This window comes from Labrus mixtus, chromosome 8, assembly GCF_963584025.1.
Source record: "Labrus mixtus chromosome 8, fLabMix1.1, whole genome shotgun sequence".
Classification (NCBI taxonomy): Eukaryota; Metazoa; Chordata; class Actinopteri; order Labriformes; family Labridae; genus Labrus; species Labrus mixtus.
Window position 1 is genome coordinate 22786669 of NC_083619.1, and position 17757 is coordinate 22804425.

At 40.9% G+C, this 17757-nt stretch overlaps 1 protein-coding gene across 1 annotated transcript; it reads left to right on the top strand.

Moving 5' to 3' along the window:
- The first annotated feature begins 2427 nt into the window (after window positions 1–2427).
- Window positions 2428–17254, top strand: LOC132979431 (activin receptor type-2B-like). Its single transcript, XM_061045234.1, has 11 exons — window positions 2428–2918; window positions 4940–5147; window positions 7997–8112; window positions 8484–8635; window positions 8838–8981; window positions 9867–10010; window positions 10826–10974; window positions 11115–11229; window positions 12214–12352; window positions 12606–12736; window positions 13913–17254. Exons 1-11 carry the CDS (start codon window positions 2867–2869, stop codon window positions 14105–14107), a joined length of 1545 nt encoding a protein of 514 aa, XP_060901217.1. The 5' UTR covers window positions 2428–2866; the 3' UTR covers window positions 14108–17254.
- The last annotated feature ends 503 nt before the right edge of the window (window positions 17255–17757 follow it).

Here is a 17757-nt window from a genome sequence, read left to right on the forward strand (position 1 = left end):
CACCTAGTGTCATTTATCTATTTTACTGTGAAGTCGTGACGCTCACCTCTGGGCTTTTTCAGAGTTATTTCAACGGGGACTTTCTACAACAATGAAAAAACACACATAACAATATCTTCAGTTTCTTCTTCCTTTTGATTTCTCCCTGATTTCAATTGTTTTGAATAGCCAGCTGCTCCACTCAAACTGCTAAAATGATCTTTATCAGCCACAATATCATTACAGCTTCCATTTCTTATATTAGACACTTTTTTTTTTTACTCTTTTGTTGTCTATCTCTTTGTCTGGATGTTGCTTTTGTGTGTTTCACTGACTGCATAAAAAGATGGATAGCACATCTCAACCACCTCCAGTTGTACAGAAGTGAAGCTAAAATATCACAGCTACGGGCGCTTACATATCGTGCTGGTGATGTCATTTGGAGCCAGAGTCACGCAGTAGACTCTGCCATGGACATTGTTGTGTATTTCAACGTTGAGTTTTTATGTTCTGTAAAGCTCTTTGTAACGCTGATTTTGATAAATGCTTTACAAATAAACTTTTTTATCATAGGAAAAAACACATACATAGTTTGATTGATTGAAAATAGAAAACTGAAGAATAAATCTTGTATTATTTGAAGTTAGTGTGGTCTTTTAAGGTCAATATTTTGTGCCCATGTACAGTATTTTCACGTGCAATGCAGTTAAGGTAGTGACACATGTTGTCTTGAACTGCCTTTTACACCGCTCTTCACGCATGGTTTTTCTTTTTTATGCACCACTGCATCATTTCCCCACCTGCTCTCATTCTTCTTAAGGTCACACCGTGGCTGTGTCTCTCTTGGACCTTTAATGAGCACTCGTGTGCTTTCTCTTCCAACTGTCATGACAACAGATCATCTATCTTTACTGAGTTTCGCTCACAGCCTCTCTCGAGTTACAGGGGTCAATATTAAGGACAGCTTAATGAGGAAATGCTTTGTCTTGGGTTACACTCAGCAGCACTAGTTAAAGGGCGATTACCTGTAGCTAACCTTATTCCTGGCCCATTTGCTGCTGGAATTGGTCGGGTGTCACCAACATGCCATTAGTCTGAATGTCAAATATGAGAAAGAGAAAGAGGGACCTGCAAGTCATAATGCTTAATGGCACCCTTACAGTGTCATTGTTGATTTTCTATGCGGATGGGATTTATTTTCCCACACAAAGGACCTCAGTTTTGAAAGAAAGTGTGTCTTTTGTGCTACAAAGTGCATTTGAGACAAGTTGCTTTTGTAGTTATAGACACCTAGACATTTCAGAAACATTTCATTTGATAAACAAACCTTGATCTCTTGCTTTAATGGAGGTAATGTGTTTCTTCTTTAGTGTGGAGAAAACAAAAGAGAAGCTTGCCAAATCAGGGAGGGAAAGAAATGACCTTAACTTCAACGCGACTATGGTAATAAAAACGTTTAATGTAAATGTTGGGTGGAAGCCTTGATGAGACAGAACACAAACACATCTTTTGATTACATATATAATGTGAAGAATTATCAGACATGAGTCAACAGAAGGAGACTACTTTTAGAAAAATACCATGTTTAGGTGTTTGGGGAAGATTATTGTCATAGAGTTCCTGTTTTGAGATAATAATAAATACAATGCCAAGTGATTCATCTAAGCTATGGTTATATTTCTATTCTGGTTTTGCTATTTGTGACACATTTTAAATTTAACACTGCCTGTGGGTGAAAAGGATAACTGGAATAAATACATTTTTTAAAAAGCATTTGTTGTATCCTTTTACTTCAAATTAGGTCAGCTATTTTTAGCACTAACACTTATGCATAAAAGATCATCGAGATAGAAAATCTTACTAAATTATCATAGTGTGTGTAAGACATATTATTTATCACCCCAAAAGCTACTTTATTGATGATGACTTAAGAGCTAACAAATGTATTATTCAAATGTGTATTCAAAAGTGAATAATTGTGCATGGCTCATAGTCATCAGTTGGCTTTGTGTCTTGTAGTTCAAATATTACGAAATATAATTTAATTACACGCGTTATTTTGCATAAGAGGATAAATATGTTTCGCTATTATCTGCGTGAAAGTAATAAAATTAGCAGGCAGTAAAGGAAAATCTCGATTTAAACCTCGGGCTAAATGATATAGAACCGAAAAAGTAGACTATAAAATACCAACTCCGACCACAGAAAGTGCAAGTGTAGTATTTGCTGGCACTGGGACAAAAAAACAACGTGGTGAACGTATTTCTATCCCCAACGCCTAATATTCCGTATTTTAATATTTTTTTTGGATAGAAACCGTGCTAAACGTCGATACGAGGCAACACATAAAGTCATTTCAGGCGGTGTATCTACGGTGTCGTGTTAAGGTCACTCGCTGGCTGCCTGAATTCCCCTCTTTGTGTTTACACATCCGGGTTTCCCTGTTTGCAGCCCATTCCCCATTTAGAAGCCATTTTGGACACAGATCAGTAACATGCATGTAAACCCCGACCGACCTCCCGATGCAGCGGTGCTACTATCCAACTGAATAACCTCAAAAAAGAGCGCCGGGCTTTCGTCTCCGCTGGTTTTAAGGCGTCCCATTCGGTTTGTGGATCCACTTCAGAGGCGAAATGCCGCACCTTGTACTGGACTAACAGTCTGCCAGTCAATTAATCGCTCCTCTCTTTTCTTGCAACATTGTTGCAGCGACGCGGCTATTGACACGCGCTGTGGTGGAGCTGCTGGTGGTGGTGGTGGTTAGGCTGCCGAGGGGACCGGAGGCCTGTGGTCGTTTTGATCCTGGACTGATGTTTTGGACAACCTGACTTTTAATGTTCGCGACGGAAAGCGGGGGAAATCTCTGTCCTGTATTCGAAAACGGAACATGTCTTTTTCATGGCTGACTTGTTCACTTCTTCTGGGAACTTTGTGCGCAGGTAAGCGGCTATTGTTGAATTTTGCAACAGTTTTTTTTTTTGTTAAGCGAGTCCGTCGTGTCGTCCCGAGTCAGAGGGATATTTTGTGAGTGTGTGTGTGTTTGAAATGTCGACCCGCGAATGAGTTTACGATTGTTGGGCGGATTAAACTTTGTTGGCAGCCGATACCGACGTTCAGCTGTGGGGATTTTATTCTCCCAACCCGTAATCGCCTTTTCTCTGTTTGCCCCTTTAACACGTCTATTTCACCGGGGGTCATTATTTCCACAACACCTTCGACTTTTTTTAAGTCGCACACCAGCGTAACCCTTACATGAATTCAGTCACATATGCTGGGAATTGTCACAGAAATATGCCCTAATGTAGAACTGTTGCGTTTCCCTGTCGCCTTTCTTTTAACAGTGGCAGGAATAGAAGGCAGCAGCTGCATCAACATCCTGAAACCTTATAGTGTACATCTCAGGTCGTGTTTGTGGTCGCAGCTCGAACAAGATCCTCTGAAAACACACTTTCTCCCTCTCTCTTGTCATAAATCAGTTTGATTTGAAGAGACAGCAGCTGTGAGCTCGAAGCCAGGTCTTTGCACTGAATTGAGGTTACTGTTACACATCTCCGTTTCCACACACACTCAAGACTGTGAATTTGTACCACGTGAAATTGAGCGTGAGGCTTGTTTTTCTTTCTGTTTGCAACTCAAATGGGACGTTTCACTGTTCGCCTAAGACGTGATTACCTCCAACCCTTTTTGGTTTGGCAGCCCATACTGAAACCACATACGTTTCCTGCCAACAATAACACCCCAATTCTGTCACCTCGTTTGGCTTTTATCCTCGAACTGTGATACAAACGTCATTGAGGCACAGCTGTAGCGATGTACCTAATACCTTTTTAATGGTTTATAGATTAGAGTGTATAGTAAGCTGCGTCTCCAGAATTCATGTTGTTGTGGTGTAAGCCTCGGTTAGTGACAGAGGGAGGGAGGGGGGGTTGGGGAATGATCTTGTAGTAAAAGTCCTCACGGATCATGTGACCACAGATATCAGAAATGCCATCTCGGCTCAATGGAGCATCACTGCTATGTGTGTGTGTGTGTGTGCTCCTGTGTGTGTTGGGCTTACTACCTCTCATCCTAAATAACGAGCACAATGTTTGGTGCTTTCATGCGTCCCTGTGTGCTCTGGTACAAACCCATTGTACGCTGCTGGACAACTAAATGCATGTGTGTGTAAGTGGATGCGTGCCTGAGTGTGTGTAATGGGTCGGTGGGGGTAACGCTGGGGGATGGGCAGCTCTCCTATAGGCAGGGATTTAAAGAGACACGCACTATTTTTTCTGTGAACAAAGATAACTGTCCAAGCTGTGCCGTGAATGACATGTACGCACGCTATACGGCATTTTATCCATTAAAACACGTCGTACATGTGTTGCTGAAGTGTGTGTCGAATATGGAATCCATAGAGATAAAAAAAAAAAAAAAAACCTTTTCAACTGGGAGTTGTGCAACAGCAGGAGACTGACAGCTATTGTTACATATCAGCTTGGTTATAGGGGGCTATTTCCTGCCAAATGACAGTAAAAGCCCTCAAAGAAGAAGGTCTTATCTGTCCTTCCAGATGTGTCACACTTCAGCAGGAAACAAGAGTCCTTATCTGAAGAAGTGGCATCCCGGTGTGTGGTGTGTTTCTGTGCCACAGTAGGGCATACTATTGTTTCTCTATAGCTAATTAAATTCTGTCATTTTTCCTCCTTTACTCCCAGAAAAGATCTTTTAGTGAATGGGATTATGCTGAACTACTATTCAGCAGCAATTTCTTAGCCCAGAGGAGCTCCCTTTTTTTTTTTTACTACAGAGGGCTCCCAAACTTGGCCGAGTGCCAGAGAGATGATAGAGGCTCTGCTCAGAGATGTCTCTCCTTCATGGCACCGAGCGGATCCCGCGCCATATGTCTGTGCTTCCTTCCACCGTCGAGATAACAATTCATTACGATGTGAGCTGACTGAGGCCTTCTGTCCGTCTTTAGGGTACAGTCTGGGCGAAGCGGAGACCCGGGAGTGTGTGTACTACAATGATAACTGGCGCACGGAGAGGACCAACCAGAGCGGCTTCGAGCGCTGCGAGGGGGAGAAGGACAAGCGGCTGCACTGTTACGCCTCCTGGCTCAACTCCTCAGGGACCATCAAGCTGGTGAAGAAAGGCTGCTGGCTGGACGACTTCAACTGCTATGACAGGTCGGGTCAGCGAGCGAGGTCACAGCCGCCGAGCTTTTACATTTATATTTCAGGTGTCTAGCTCGTACCAGAGTGAGAGGCAGCGAGTACAGTAGGAGTGTACGCCTCAGTGCCCACATCTCGTACAGTGCATCTTCATGTGTGTGTGACCGGGGGCAATCTAAGCGGCAGGAGTGACAACTCTTTAAATTCATTGATGAGTTGACAGAACAGTTACCAAAAACACAATTTAGTTAGTTCAATAACTCATCAAGAAAACACGACACACATTTGCATGTTCCAGCATCTCATGTGTGTTTTGTTGCTTTAAATCACTGTCAATATTTTAGTTTTGGCTTGGAGTAAACAAGACAACTTAAAGATCTCGTGTTCTTGCATGGAGCTGATTGGAATTATTAGCTGCAGCATTATGGATATCCAAATTTGGAATTAAACAAGACATCATATAAGGAGATGCAAGATTCACCAAATCTACTGAAGTCAATTCAAAAAAGAACACAAGTGTTGACATGTTACACACAATAGCCAGTAAACATACAACTATGGATCCTGTACAAACCGAAGTTCAAACTGCATATTGAGCTAAGAGTAGATTTAATTTCATATTTTATGGAATATTTACAAATAAAATATCAGAAATAGAAAAAAGACAAACGCCCAGAGCACTTGTTATTACTGGAGCGCATGCTTAAAACCACATTGTTCCTTTTCTCTGATCAACAGTCTACCACTTTATGACTTTATCAGTTCACAATTAGAACTTACAGAGAATGAAGATACAGGAAAATGATAAACTTGTCTTTCTTGTGAAGTCTCCCAGATGACTAATGGTCCATTTAGAATAATTCTTTTGTGATCACCACAAAGACCTGGCAGCACTAAGAGACTCCTTTTTGTTTTCAAGACGATCGAGAAAGTTCTTGATTTATTTCTTCTTCTGATTAATTGTTACTCTCTATAATGGTCCAGACAACATGCAGAGATCTCAATTTAAAGTACAAGCCACTTAGCGTACAGCATCCTCCTATAAAGCATCTATACAACCCGTTCTACAGATTGTAAATTATTAAATATAGTCTTCAATACAAACTGTACGGTCAGCAAAACAAATTAACTTAGCCTGGACTAATAAAAGAATCAAGTTCATCTTAAGTGCACAGCATCATGATGGGAGGGACACAAGGCCACCAGAGAACTCTGTTTGGTCTTGAAGACAGTTTGAAATAAACGCTGTGGCACAATCAAAACCTTCTGCTGCTGATACATATTTATACTTTGAATAATGTCCCCTAAATTATCAGCTCTCAGATTGACCTGCAGTTTAAGACTTGAAGGAGAAACCTAGTTGTTATGCTGGACACTGCAGTACATTCAATTAAGAGCATGGACTGCTTTCATCCAAATGCATAATCCCAGAAACGTTTAAATTGGATGTTCACAAATTGTAGGTTTAGGGACAGGTGCAAATTTAGTTGACACTTTCAGGGGAAATAGCTTCTGCTTGGAAGTGCTGTCGGCTGTAATTATGACTGTAAAGGGAAATAGACGGACCTTGAAAGGAGTTTTTTTTTTTTATTGTGGTCAGTTTAATAGAAGCTGCTAGAAAAAGAAATTCAAAGAGGAGAATGTGTGGGCAGTTTTGAATACATTATTTAACAGTTATACAAAGATTAATCGTTGTATTTAAAAGCTCCTGCGAGGAGTTTAATTACAGTTCATGAGACGCACTGAAATTTAAGTCACGCCTCTCTATTACCTTCAAAATCAAAATCAACAAGACCGTCAGTAAGAAGATCGACCACGTCTGTAAGGTCATTTTTAAAATCTGTAAAAGCTGCCGCGGGCTAGGTGTCAGATACGGCAACTAACAGCACCCTGACAAAAGAGCCTTTTTAAAAGACTTTTTTAACATGAGCGATATGTAACACTGTTATAAGTAGAAACAAATAAGTATATACACATATATATAGGAAACACTGGTACATTTAAAGGACAAGATCAGGAAAAAATATGCTAAAATGGACACAAACTGATAGTTCCTCACAGGAGCTTTAAGAGCAGGTCTTTATTGTCTCTTCAGAAAAAAAGATTAAGAAATCCCACCACCTCCTTAATGTTTGAACTGCGTACAATTACGTTTCTCCATCAAATAAACAGGCCATTTTTCTTTCTATAAAAATGGTTATCTTATTTAAAGCTCCTGTGAGGACATTTTCAACTGTTATGAAACTACTGCCCACTTATGACACACAAAAGCAAACACAGCCATCACAATGCAGACTGATCATTTTTTCAGATGAAGTTATTACCAGAACGCTGCAGAAACAGTCTCTGTTGACTTTCAATGAGTGAAACAGTTAAAATGAAGCAGACGTTTTTTTTGGTTACATAATGTAAAGGACAAGATCAGTGAAGAGATGAGATATCACTTTGTCCAAAGGGGACGAGGTAGACTTGAACTGGAAGTTTGTCATAAAGAGCTTGACGTCCATAATAAGATGTAGTCTATGTAAACCTAGAGGAGCTTACAGCACATCTTAAAATGTCTTTTCTGTTAAACGATGCATTAGTAACGTTAGGAGTATCCAAACCAGGCATCGCATTGGTTAAAGCCAGCATCCAGACAATAAGACAGGACAATTATTATGATTCAGTTGAGGGTTTATTTCTGTTCAGTAGAGACAGGAAGTGAAGAAACACAAGAGGCAGACTCTCGCCTACTGGGCAAAGAGTTCAAGTCTAGATCCCCGAACCCTGTGCTAGTTCTACTGTACATCAGTTTGAGAAGTCTCTGCTTGTGACATTTGTTTACCAAAGCAATAATGTAGGTGTGTCATCTTCCATTGCAGGCAAGAGTGTGTCTCTATGGAGGAAAACCCTCAGGTCTTCTTCTGCTGCTGCGAGGGCAACTACTGCAATGAACGGTTCACCCACCTTCCCGACATGATTGGCGCTGGCAACCGAGGTGAGCCGCGAATGCATCCCACGTACAGTATAGCACAAGCACTAAAATAGGTCTCTGCCCCCCCCCCCCCCCTTTGGTTAGTGTGAGTGCGGCTAAGCCTTGCACCTCATCGTAAAAAAAAAACATCATGTACGTTAACATTCTGATTAAACACTGGCTCATTGTAGTGAAATGAGATTTGAAGCACCCAATCACTCGTCAGTTTGATGCTCCTTTATGGACTCGTTCAGTGAGGATCAAGGTTGTTAAATGTAGATAAAATGTTGCTCATCTCTTTTAACATCCCGTTGTGAGGGTCGCTCGTCTCCCTCGCTAATACCCTCCGTGTCATTAAGCAGATGTTCTGTAATTATTCTGTTCTTCCTCGTCAGTGAAAATCCGGCCTCCGCCCAGAGTGCCGTCCCTTCTCAACGTGCTGGTGTACTCGCTGCTGCCTCTCTGCGTGCTGTCCCTGGCCCTTGTTCTGGCCTTGTGGATGTACCGCCACCGCAAACCTCCGTATGGCCACGTAGACCTGAGCGAGGTAAGAGAGGCCATACCCCCCATTGACTCATTTAGAGCAGTTCATATCGGAGAGAGAGAGATGAGTCTCACTCTCGTTCGCTTTTCCACTTTTCCTTTGTCCTCTTTTGTATTATTTTTGAAGAGAAATGAGTACATCTTTCCAAATAGATTCAGCAAAAGAGCAACATTTCACTGTTTCTTCTCCTCTGTTTTTCTTTTAGGATCCAGGCCCAGCTCCTCCTTCCCCCATGGTGGGTCTGAAACCCCTGCAGCTGCTGGAAATCAAAGCTAGGGGGCGCTTTGGTTGTGTTTGGAAAGCCCAGTTGATGAGCGAATATGTTGCCGTAAAGATTTTCCCCATTCAGGTACGTCAGCAATGTTACCTCAAAACGATCATGTGTTGTTGTTTTTTTTGTAGAATGCTACTTTTTAACTCCAGTTTGAGCCTCTTATGTATAATTATTATGTATAACTAAACCTGAGGTGGGGGTGTGGTTCTAACATAAACCCTCCTACCATCAATCAATCTTCATTTGTATAATTTTGACAAAGCCGGTATAAGACTTTTGTCATTGGTATGTTTCTTATGCATCAAGTGTAGGAAGAAGGATAGGGACAAAGAGAGGGGGGGGGGAGGTCTGTGTCAGCAGGCTGCCCCCACTAAAACATTGTACTAAAACGTTGGGGCTATATTGCCTAATCCAGGCAGTCCAAAATAACATGTTTCCTTGATATTTATTTGGAAACACAACAACACATTGTGATGTGATTTTATATGGAAAAACACGTCAGTATTAAACACAACTCCTATCTGGGACTTTGGTGGATATTTTTCATAGTACAATCTTTGTTTTGAATTCAAAAGGGAAGCCGGGGAATTAGATGAAAAGCTGTTTGGTCTGGAATTGTTTTTTATAATAGTGATGGGTATTTGGGGAATTAGCTTCTTCTCTTTTTTTAAAAGAACAATGTGATAGGAATGTTACAATACCAGATATACCATAGGCACTTAATACTGGGAGATGTCTTATCTTTAATTACCAAAAAGTTGCACCCTGTTGAAATGGCACAAATATGTTGAAAAAGTACTAATTTAGGCATGGGCTCGATTTAGACAGTGCTCTCTCTCTCTTTTCTCCTGCAGCAGCTTCTGGTTTAAACATGACTTAAGCTCTGTAGTGTTTTGTAAAAAGCTTGTATGAATGTTAAAAATCCTGACCCTCCATTCCTTTCGATGTGTGTTTGTGTAGGATAAACAGTCATGGCATAACGAGCGGGACATTTTCATCACTCCGGGGATGCGACATGAAAACCTCCTGCGTTACATCGCTGCAGAAAAACACGGAAGCAACCTGGAGACGGAGCTGTGGCTGATCACAGAGTTTCATGAGAGGGTGAGTCTCCCATATATATATATATATATATATATATATATAACACAACTATATACAGCAAGCCCATGGTGAGGTATAGGGCCTGTGTGTTTACATGAAGCGCTGCACATTTTCCAATATTGGCAGAGGCGTTTTCATTTACCTCAACAAAAGAGCATCACAGCTTTTTATTAAAGGGATTTTTATTACTTATGGCTCATCTGCTGTACTCAGCACTGACACCTTCAAGTCATAGAATTGTGTTGCTCGGATTGTTAGCCCCTTTTCTTTTAAAGCATGTAGTCGATGAATAATGCAGGCGATTATGTCCAAAACAGCAGCAAGTGTTCCTGAAATAATAGTTTGTGATGAAACACCTCCAGGCTAGCAGAACATCCTGTTCATCGGCCCTCTCAACAAAAGCTATTAATGTATCTTAACAGGATTAAATCATCATTAGCAGAACCACTAGCGTAGCATCACATTATTGGTGTAATGACTTCCAAGCTCGTCCTTACAGCGCCTTCCATCCATGGCGGCGCACAAACATATTTAGTTACAGTTATTGACTCATTGCCACCAGTGCATGTGTCATCTGGTTGAATGTTTTCTTTCCTCTTTTGTCTGTATTTCTGGTATTTTAAGCTTTTTCTTAAGCATTTAGACTATTTTTGAAATTCTTCTTGCCTTAATTATTCTGCTGGCAAGTGAAGTAAAACCAAGAACAAACTGTGCAAGGTTCTTGTTGACGGATGCTCGTTGGAGTTAGATTTAGTAATAATGTTCTTTTGAACATATTTATCGTTGTTTCTAAGTCTTCTTTTTTGTGTGCACAGGGCTCATTGACGGACCACCTGAAGGGTAACACTGTGACCTGGACTGACCTGTGTCTCATAGCAGAGACCATGTCCCGCGGCCTGGCCTACCTCCATGAGGACATTCCCAGCTACAAGGGAGAGGGTCCCAAACCCACCATTGCACACAGGTGGGACAAACACTGAAGAACACTTTACATTTGATGTAAAATCAAACTTTCTGAAGGTACTGCCCTCTCCTGGCTGTGCTCGATGTAGTAATTCTACTCTTGATATTAATCCCCTCCTCCCCTTAAAATCAATTTCCCAGGGACTTCAAGAGTAAGAATGTGATGCTACGAGATGACTTGACTGCAATCATCGGAGACTTTGGGCTCGCTGTACGGTTTGAACCAGGAAAACCTCCAGGAGATACTCATGGACAGGTACGGACTCACCTCATTACCAGCTCCCAGCTCTGTGTTGACACTCTGATGCAAGGCTGAGTAACCGCCGCCATTTTGTCGCTGAACTGTTTCCATAGGCTTTTACAGTGCTGCATGTGTTTGCACTTCTAGTAAATATTGAGTTTGTGCTGAATTCTTTCAGAGGTAAGTCTCATTGTAGTTAAACCTGCTTTTGATTTATAGTTCTTATTTATATTTTTGGGATAAGCTAGTCAACGTGTAGAGCTTAATTGATGAAAGTTTCTGTCAAAGAGATGTTCATTAAAAGAAACTGACAATGTTTGAAATCATATACAAATGGGTCAAAGTGAAGTAATCAACATATAAATATGTAACGCTAAATATCTGATTCATTTAAAGATAAGAAGAGGGAAACACGATGTTGTACAACATACAAACACAATGCCTGTTTATACATAACTTTATACAAACACGACGGTCTGAACACAGTCAATATTTAAAAAGTTGTTTAGGACCTCAGGCAGACTTAATGAGGCTGAAGGTTGATGCTTTCTGATGTTTTCAGAATAAACTTTTGAATGCGTTATCAGTAGGTGCATAGGACATAAAACTATCACATTGAAAGAAACAATCCTCCACAACTCAGCGCCTCCACCCTCTGGACCTTTTTCAAGGGAGTTAGAGAATGTTCAGAGGTACTGAAACCTTGTTATTTTTTCCTTTATAAATTGGAGATGCCAAGCGAGAGCAATGTGAAGGATTTTCTTTCTTTTCAACATTCATTGATATAAAGTCATTGTTTTGCATTCATCTGACTCACTCACGGTGAGAAATGCTAAGTGTTCATTCTGGCTGTCGCTGAAAAAGTAGAACAAGCTGCCGAAACGCAAACTTTCAGCGAACTGGCATTCTTGCCGCTGAAAACATTCCATGAATATAACTTTGATTTCCAACATCACTGATGAACATGCTTATATCTAGTTGAATCCACTTTCTTGTCAGGTGGGCACGAGGCGCTACATGGCTCCAGAGGTTCTGGAAGGAGCCATCAACTTCCAGCGCGACTCCTTCCTGAGGATAGACATGTATGCTATGGGCTTGGTGCTGTGGGAGCTGGTGTCCCGCTGCGTAGAGACCGACGGTGAGTCAAACAGAGCAGGAATGCTGCTTGGCCCACAGGTGGAAGGTCACTGTGCTGCAGGCTGATCTAATAAACAAAGGATTAGTTTCTGTTCCGGTCCGAGGAAGCCATCTAATCCAGGTTAAAGGTGTCATGTGGGCGGTTAGTCTTTAGATAGAGGGAGGAGTTGTGGATTTTCCAAATACTGCACCAGTTCCCGGTCTGGATATCCGTGTAATGCTTTCCATCCTGTTGCCTCATTCCCCCTCTGCAGGTACAGTTGGCGAGTACATGCTGCCGTTCGAGGATGAAATAGGCCAGCATCCCACCCTGGAGGATCTGCAGGATGTGGTCGTGCACAAGAAGATGCGTCCAGTCTTGAAGGACTGCTGGCTCAAACATCCTGTGAGTAACAGTGGAAGAATAGCTCCTGTAGTTTTAACAGCAATACCAGGATGTCATGCATCCTTTTTTCCAGGAAAGTACAGCTCGAACATATAAGGTCATCGCTCTCGGAAGCAGTTTTTTTTTTTAAATGCTGAAACTTTGTTCCTAGGGCCTTACAATAAAATGATCTTAGTAAGGGAATTTGATAAGATTTGAGGTGATAAAGATGATAAAGTTTGGACATTTTACAAAGCAGTGATGGGGTCAGCATCTAGTTCGTTGCAATTTTCATTTGCCTGTGCAGAGCACACTGTAGTACACTCACACGTCCCTCTGCAAAGTATGTTCGAGCTGCTGTTCAATATAACGGATAACCAAATGCACACATTTTAAAAAGTCAAATGTGCTGGAAAAACGTGGATCAGAAGTCTGAAAATGATTAACTCTGTGTTATCACTTTTTTTAATCACCTTAATTGTTAGTCTTGGAGAGGGGCAGACCTCGTGGTTAATTTGACTCCCACAAAAAAACACTAATGAATGACGAACCCTGATAAACCCTCTTACTCACACACACGCCCTGTTCATTTTGTGTAATTATAAAACAGCTGTATTAAGTGTTTTTTAAAGATTCATTTTGGGGCTTTATTGTAGAGACAGGACAGTGGATAGAGTCAGAAATCATGGAGAGGGAGAGAGAGAGAGAGGGAGAGGGAGAGGGAGAGAGAGAGAGAGGGAGAGAGAGAGAGAGGGAGAGGGAGAGAGAGGGAGAGGGAGAGGGAGAGGGAGAGAGAGAGAGAGAGAGAGAGATCTATAGCCTCCGTGCACTAACCACTGTGCTACCAGCACCCCTATATTAAGTGTTTGAGATAGGCGACTTGTGCGTATTAAAAACTGTATTTAAAAGTACCAATGCTGTTTCTATTTGTTTTCAGTCCTTTGCCATTATCAGGGTCTCACCCAAAGTGGAGAAACTTTCAAAATAAACATTGTGATAAATATCCATTTAGATCGATCTAGAAAAACATAGGGTGGTAACATTTTTGCTTTAAAACCCCGGCCCTGTTTGACAGTTAAGATGAATCCTGTTGACTTAAAAAAAAAAAAAAAACGGGGACACGTGTCCTCTTCTAAAAATATCCTTTGGGTGAGGGAATAACGGCCTCCTCCTATAACTCCTGTTTTATTCCTCCAGGGCCTTAGCCAGATGTGCGAGACCATCGAAGAATGCTGGGACCACGACGCAGAGGCGCGACTGTCCGCCGGCTGCGTGGAGGAGCGCATCGGTCAGATCTCCAGGACGATCAGCAGCACTACCTCAGACGGCCCCGTCTCCATAGTGACATCTCTCACCAACGAGGACCTACCTCCCAAAGAGTCCAGCACCTGAACGGGGTGACACCACCATGAGCTCCTGACTCTTTTTTTTTTTTTTTTTTCTCTTCCCCAAATCCAAACTCAGCGGATCTCCGTGAATATTTAAACGCGTAGAAACAACGACAACTAGCAACTTGAATGCAGCTCATATTTAATCCCAATACTGGTATTTTTTTCAGTTTTTTTTTTTTTTTTTACTAACACATCCATCTGCTGTAGTGTTAAAGTAGTAATAAGTTATTCCATGGGCACATCTGATAACAGCCGTGTGTCAAATCCTAAATGTTCTCATTACCTCATGTATTTCTTTTTGTGTTAGTCTGTTTTGATTACCTCATGAGTTTGTCGTTTTTGATCTCTTTGGTCATGATCGTCTGCGGCCAAATGAAAAGGAACATTTTTCGCTCCAAACCTCAGACGACGTGCTGCACACCTCGGAGGAACCCGTTTTGAGACTGTTAGACAAAATATATTCATCTTCCTCAGGGGTCGAAGCTTCTCGATTTAAACAAACAAAAAAAAAAAAAAAACTTCAAGTGTGCTCCCTTACTTTAAACCTGCGAATGCCTCAGAATGAAAACGTCTAGGTAAAAAGAAAGCGGAGCACTGCTGTTTGAACGCAAGAACAGGAGCTGAAGCGTGAGCTGAGCAGTTGTTATCGGACGTTTCTGGACTTTTTTTTTTTTTTTTTCTTGAAGATTTGGGACGTGCTTCTTGTCCCCGGGGGAACTACCTCTCAGGTATCCAGTAGGCTTCTTTGGAACATTTTCTCTATGATGAGAGCCAAGCTATCCAGCTAGCTACCATGGACATATTCCTGGATTGTTCTTTGTTTTTAATTGTAGAAAAGCAGAGTTACTCCTTTTGCCAGTGCCAGGGGCATTGACGGATGCTGTCTGAATTTGCAATGTTACACATTCTTGATTTTTAACTATCTGTGGTTGAGTGTGCGAGCGAGCGTGTGTGTGAATGTTTGAAGACTGAATGATGTGAGATGGATAAAAGAGTGTTTTTAAATAAGAATCATGGACAGATAGTGGGGGGGTTTTATCCTTGCGAGGGCCATACTTGAGTAAGCAACATGTCTGTTTATGTTTTTATTTTATTTTTTCATGGGTTTGTTTTTTCAATAGACTCAGTCGGACATCAGTCCCAAGATACCTCAGTCACCGTACGTCATGCAAGGAGAGCTCAAATGGTTGCCTTTGTCTCAAATGCAATGCCATAGTTGTACCATAACATGAAAACCATACATTGAATGTCCGTTATGCTGCTGTGACTATTCCAGGATACTCAAGGATTTGTAGATGTACATGTATTCTTTGTTAATATAACGCTAATGATATTATGTGAGGCTAATATTCTGTTTCTTTTTTTCTTTTTTTTTGTGACTGGGTGAGCTCTCAGCTGCTCACTCCTCAAGACTGACCTCAGATATTCTGACAAGTACCTCAGGCTTTTTTCTACATGTATATCAAGTTGTGTTATATATTTTATTGTGTTTTTAGTAGTTGAGATATTTTATTGCCGGTTTTGGCCTCTTTTGTCTGTGGAGATTTTTTTTTTTTTTATAGAGCCTGACTTGCTGTCATGGTGTTAATGCTGTACAAACCTTATAAAAAAAGAAGAAGAAGAGAGGCAGATTCTTGTAAATAGACGTGTACACACAGTTGCCGATCACTGATCTGATTTTTAACTGTGCGATATCAGGGCGTCACTTTCCTCATTTCACAGAAGCAGAAAGGGATTTCTCAGTTCCACATTTACATATTTAAAAATAATTTTAACAACAAGCCCTGGGACGATTCTTTTTTATATTTGTGTATATATATATACATAATTATATATATATATATGAACCTTTTTTCTTCAGATTTTTCAAGAATGGTGGTCGTGTTACTGATTTCTATGAATACTGGTGTCAGTTGCTCTGGATCAGAAGCTGTGTAGGTAGCACTTGCAGTAGAAATCTTAGTGTGTATATCATTCAAAAACAAACATTCAAAAAAAACAAAAAAAAAACTGACGGTTTTGGTGCTGGGCGGCTTCTGTGATTGGCCACTTGCTGGAAAATGCCAGTTTGAACAGTATTACCTCATTATTAACCCGCTGATGTGATGTTCAGACTCGTTCAGTGATAGTTTTTAGCCACGTTGGACACACACGCAGGCTCATCTGCCGTGCTTCGATTAGTGCTGTGGAGAGATGGTGATATTTTTTAAGAGTAATCTGTGACGCTTGCTGTGCAGTTTTTGGTGAAGAACGTGTGATAGGGAGGGGGAGGGGGGCAAATACATCCATGACTACAGAGCAATGTTTTTATTGTTTTGGGTTATCGTCAGTGTGTCTCCAACCACACGATTGATTGATGATGCAGCCCCGTTCATGCAAACAGTGGCATGAGCGTGGCTTTAAGGTCCAGCAATATTTCTTATACAGCAATATTCACTTGAATATCATAAGTTTTCAGTCATTAACCCAGCTGTGACTTAGCAGTTGTCTCTCTGCCGATCATCTCATCACATCTGGATCATGTTTGGACGAGTACACACAATGTTAAAGCCCGTCGATGGGAAAACAAAAAGAAAAAAACGCTTTAGGTTGTGTGCGGGCTGAACATGACCCCGGTGCTTTCATGTTTTGTGCCAGAAAAAAAAATAAACGCAACAATCTCGAAGGAAGTATAATCCGCCGCGATCAGTTGTTGACCTCCAAATGCTGTCTTACACCCAGCTCTTCTGAACGGAAAAAAAAAACCAGTTACCTCATGCAGTACCTCTCGTTAGTGACACTAACATGGAGTCAGTCTCATCTTCACACAAAAAAACAGGAAAAAAATATCAACTATTGTGTATATATTTACTTGACAAATGTAAAAGGTCTCTTCCTTTTCATGTGAATCCTGTGAAAGCAAAATCCCCCCCTCTTGATTTACAGTCAACATATTGTTCATTTCTCGTGGTGTGACTGTTGGACTGAATTGTGTGACCTTCCCTGTTCATGTGAATGTGTGCGTGCGGTCTGTTTGTTGGTTGGATTTCACTAAAACAGTATGAATGATAACTTTATCTGTGAGTTGAAATGCTTAGAAATATAAACTAGATGAGAATACATCCATCTTTTTGTATATTAAAATAAAGACAAACACTGATTAACCATGGACTTGCAATTCTTTGTTGTTTGACATTTTCCCTCATAACACCATCACCTCAGCATTGAACAAAAAAAACAACCTGGAATTGATAGAAAGGAGGATGCTATGATGAAACCTGGCAACTGAACAAAGGCATTAATAAGATGAATAAGAGCCTGCTTGTGCTGGTTTGTCTTTTGTTTTGTTTAGTATAGGATACATTTCCCCTCTGGTGTTTTTAGCATACTGTTAGTCTAGATTTGAACACTAGATGGCAGCAGTGATGCCATCAGTTTATGATTTTCTCAGACAAAAACCCCTGACCCCATGTTCTTAGACTACAGACTAGTCTCATAAAACATTCAATAGATATGCTTAATTGTACAAATTACAAGACTATGCTTCTCTTCATAGACTGCAACATGTTTTACCCCCCATTACTAAATTATTTATTTGTTTTATTGTTGCTCTTCTTGCAGAGATGCAACTCCAAAGTTGTTTTTGTACCTTGTATAATGACATTTTATCAA

Bases quoted from the DNA above. Each gene is read 5' to 3' on its own strand.
- LOC132979431 (XM_061045234.1), top strand. From the start codon at position 2,867: ATGTCTTTTTCATGGCTGACTTGTTCACTTCTTCTGGGAACTTTGTGC. The intron at 11,230-12,213 runs GTACGGACTCAC...CTTTCTTGTCAG, and splicing joins CAGGAGATACTCATGGACAG to GTGGGCACGAGGCGCTACAT. The intron at 12,737-13,912 runs GTGAGTAACAGT...TTATTCCTCCAG, and splicing joins ACTGCTGGCTCAAACATCCT to GGCCTTAGCCAGATGTGCGA.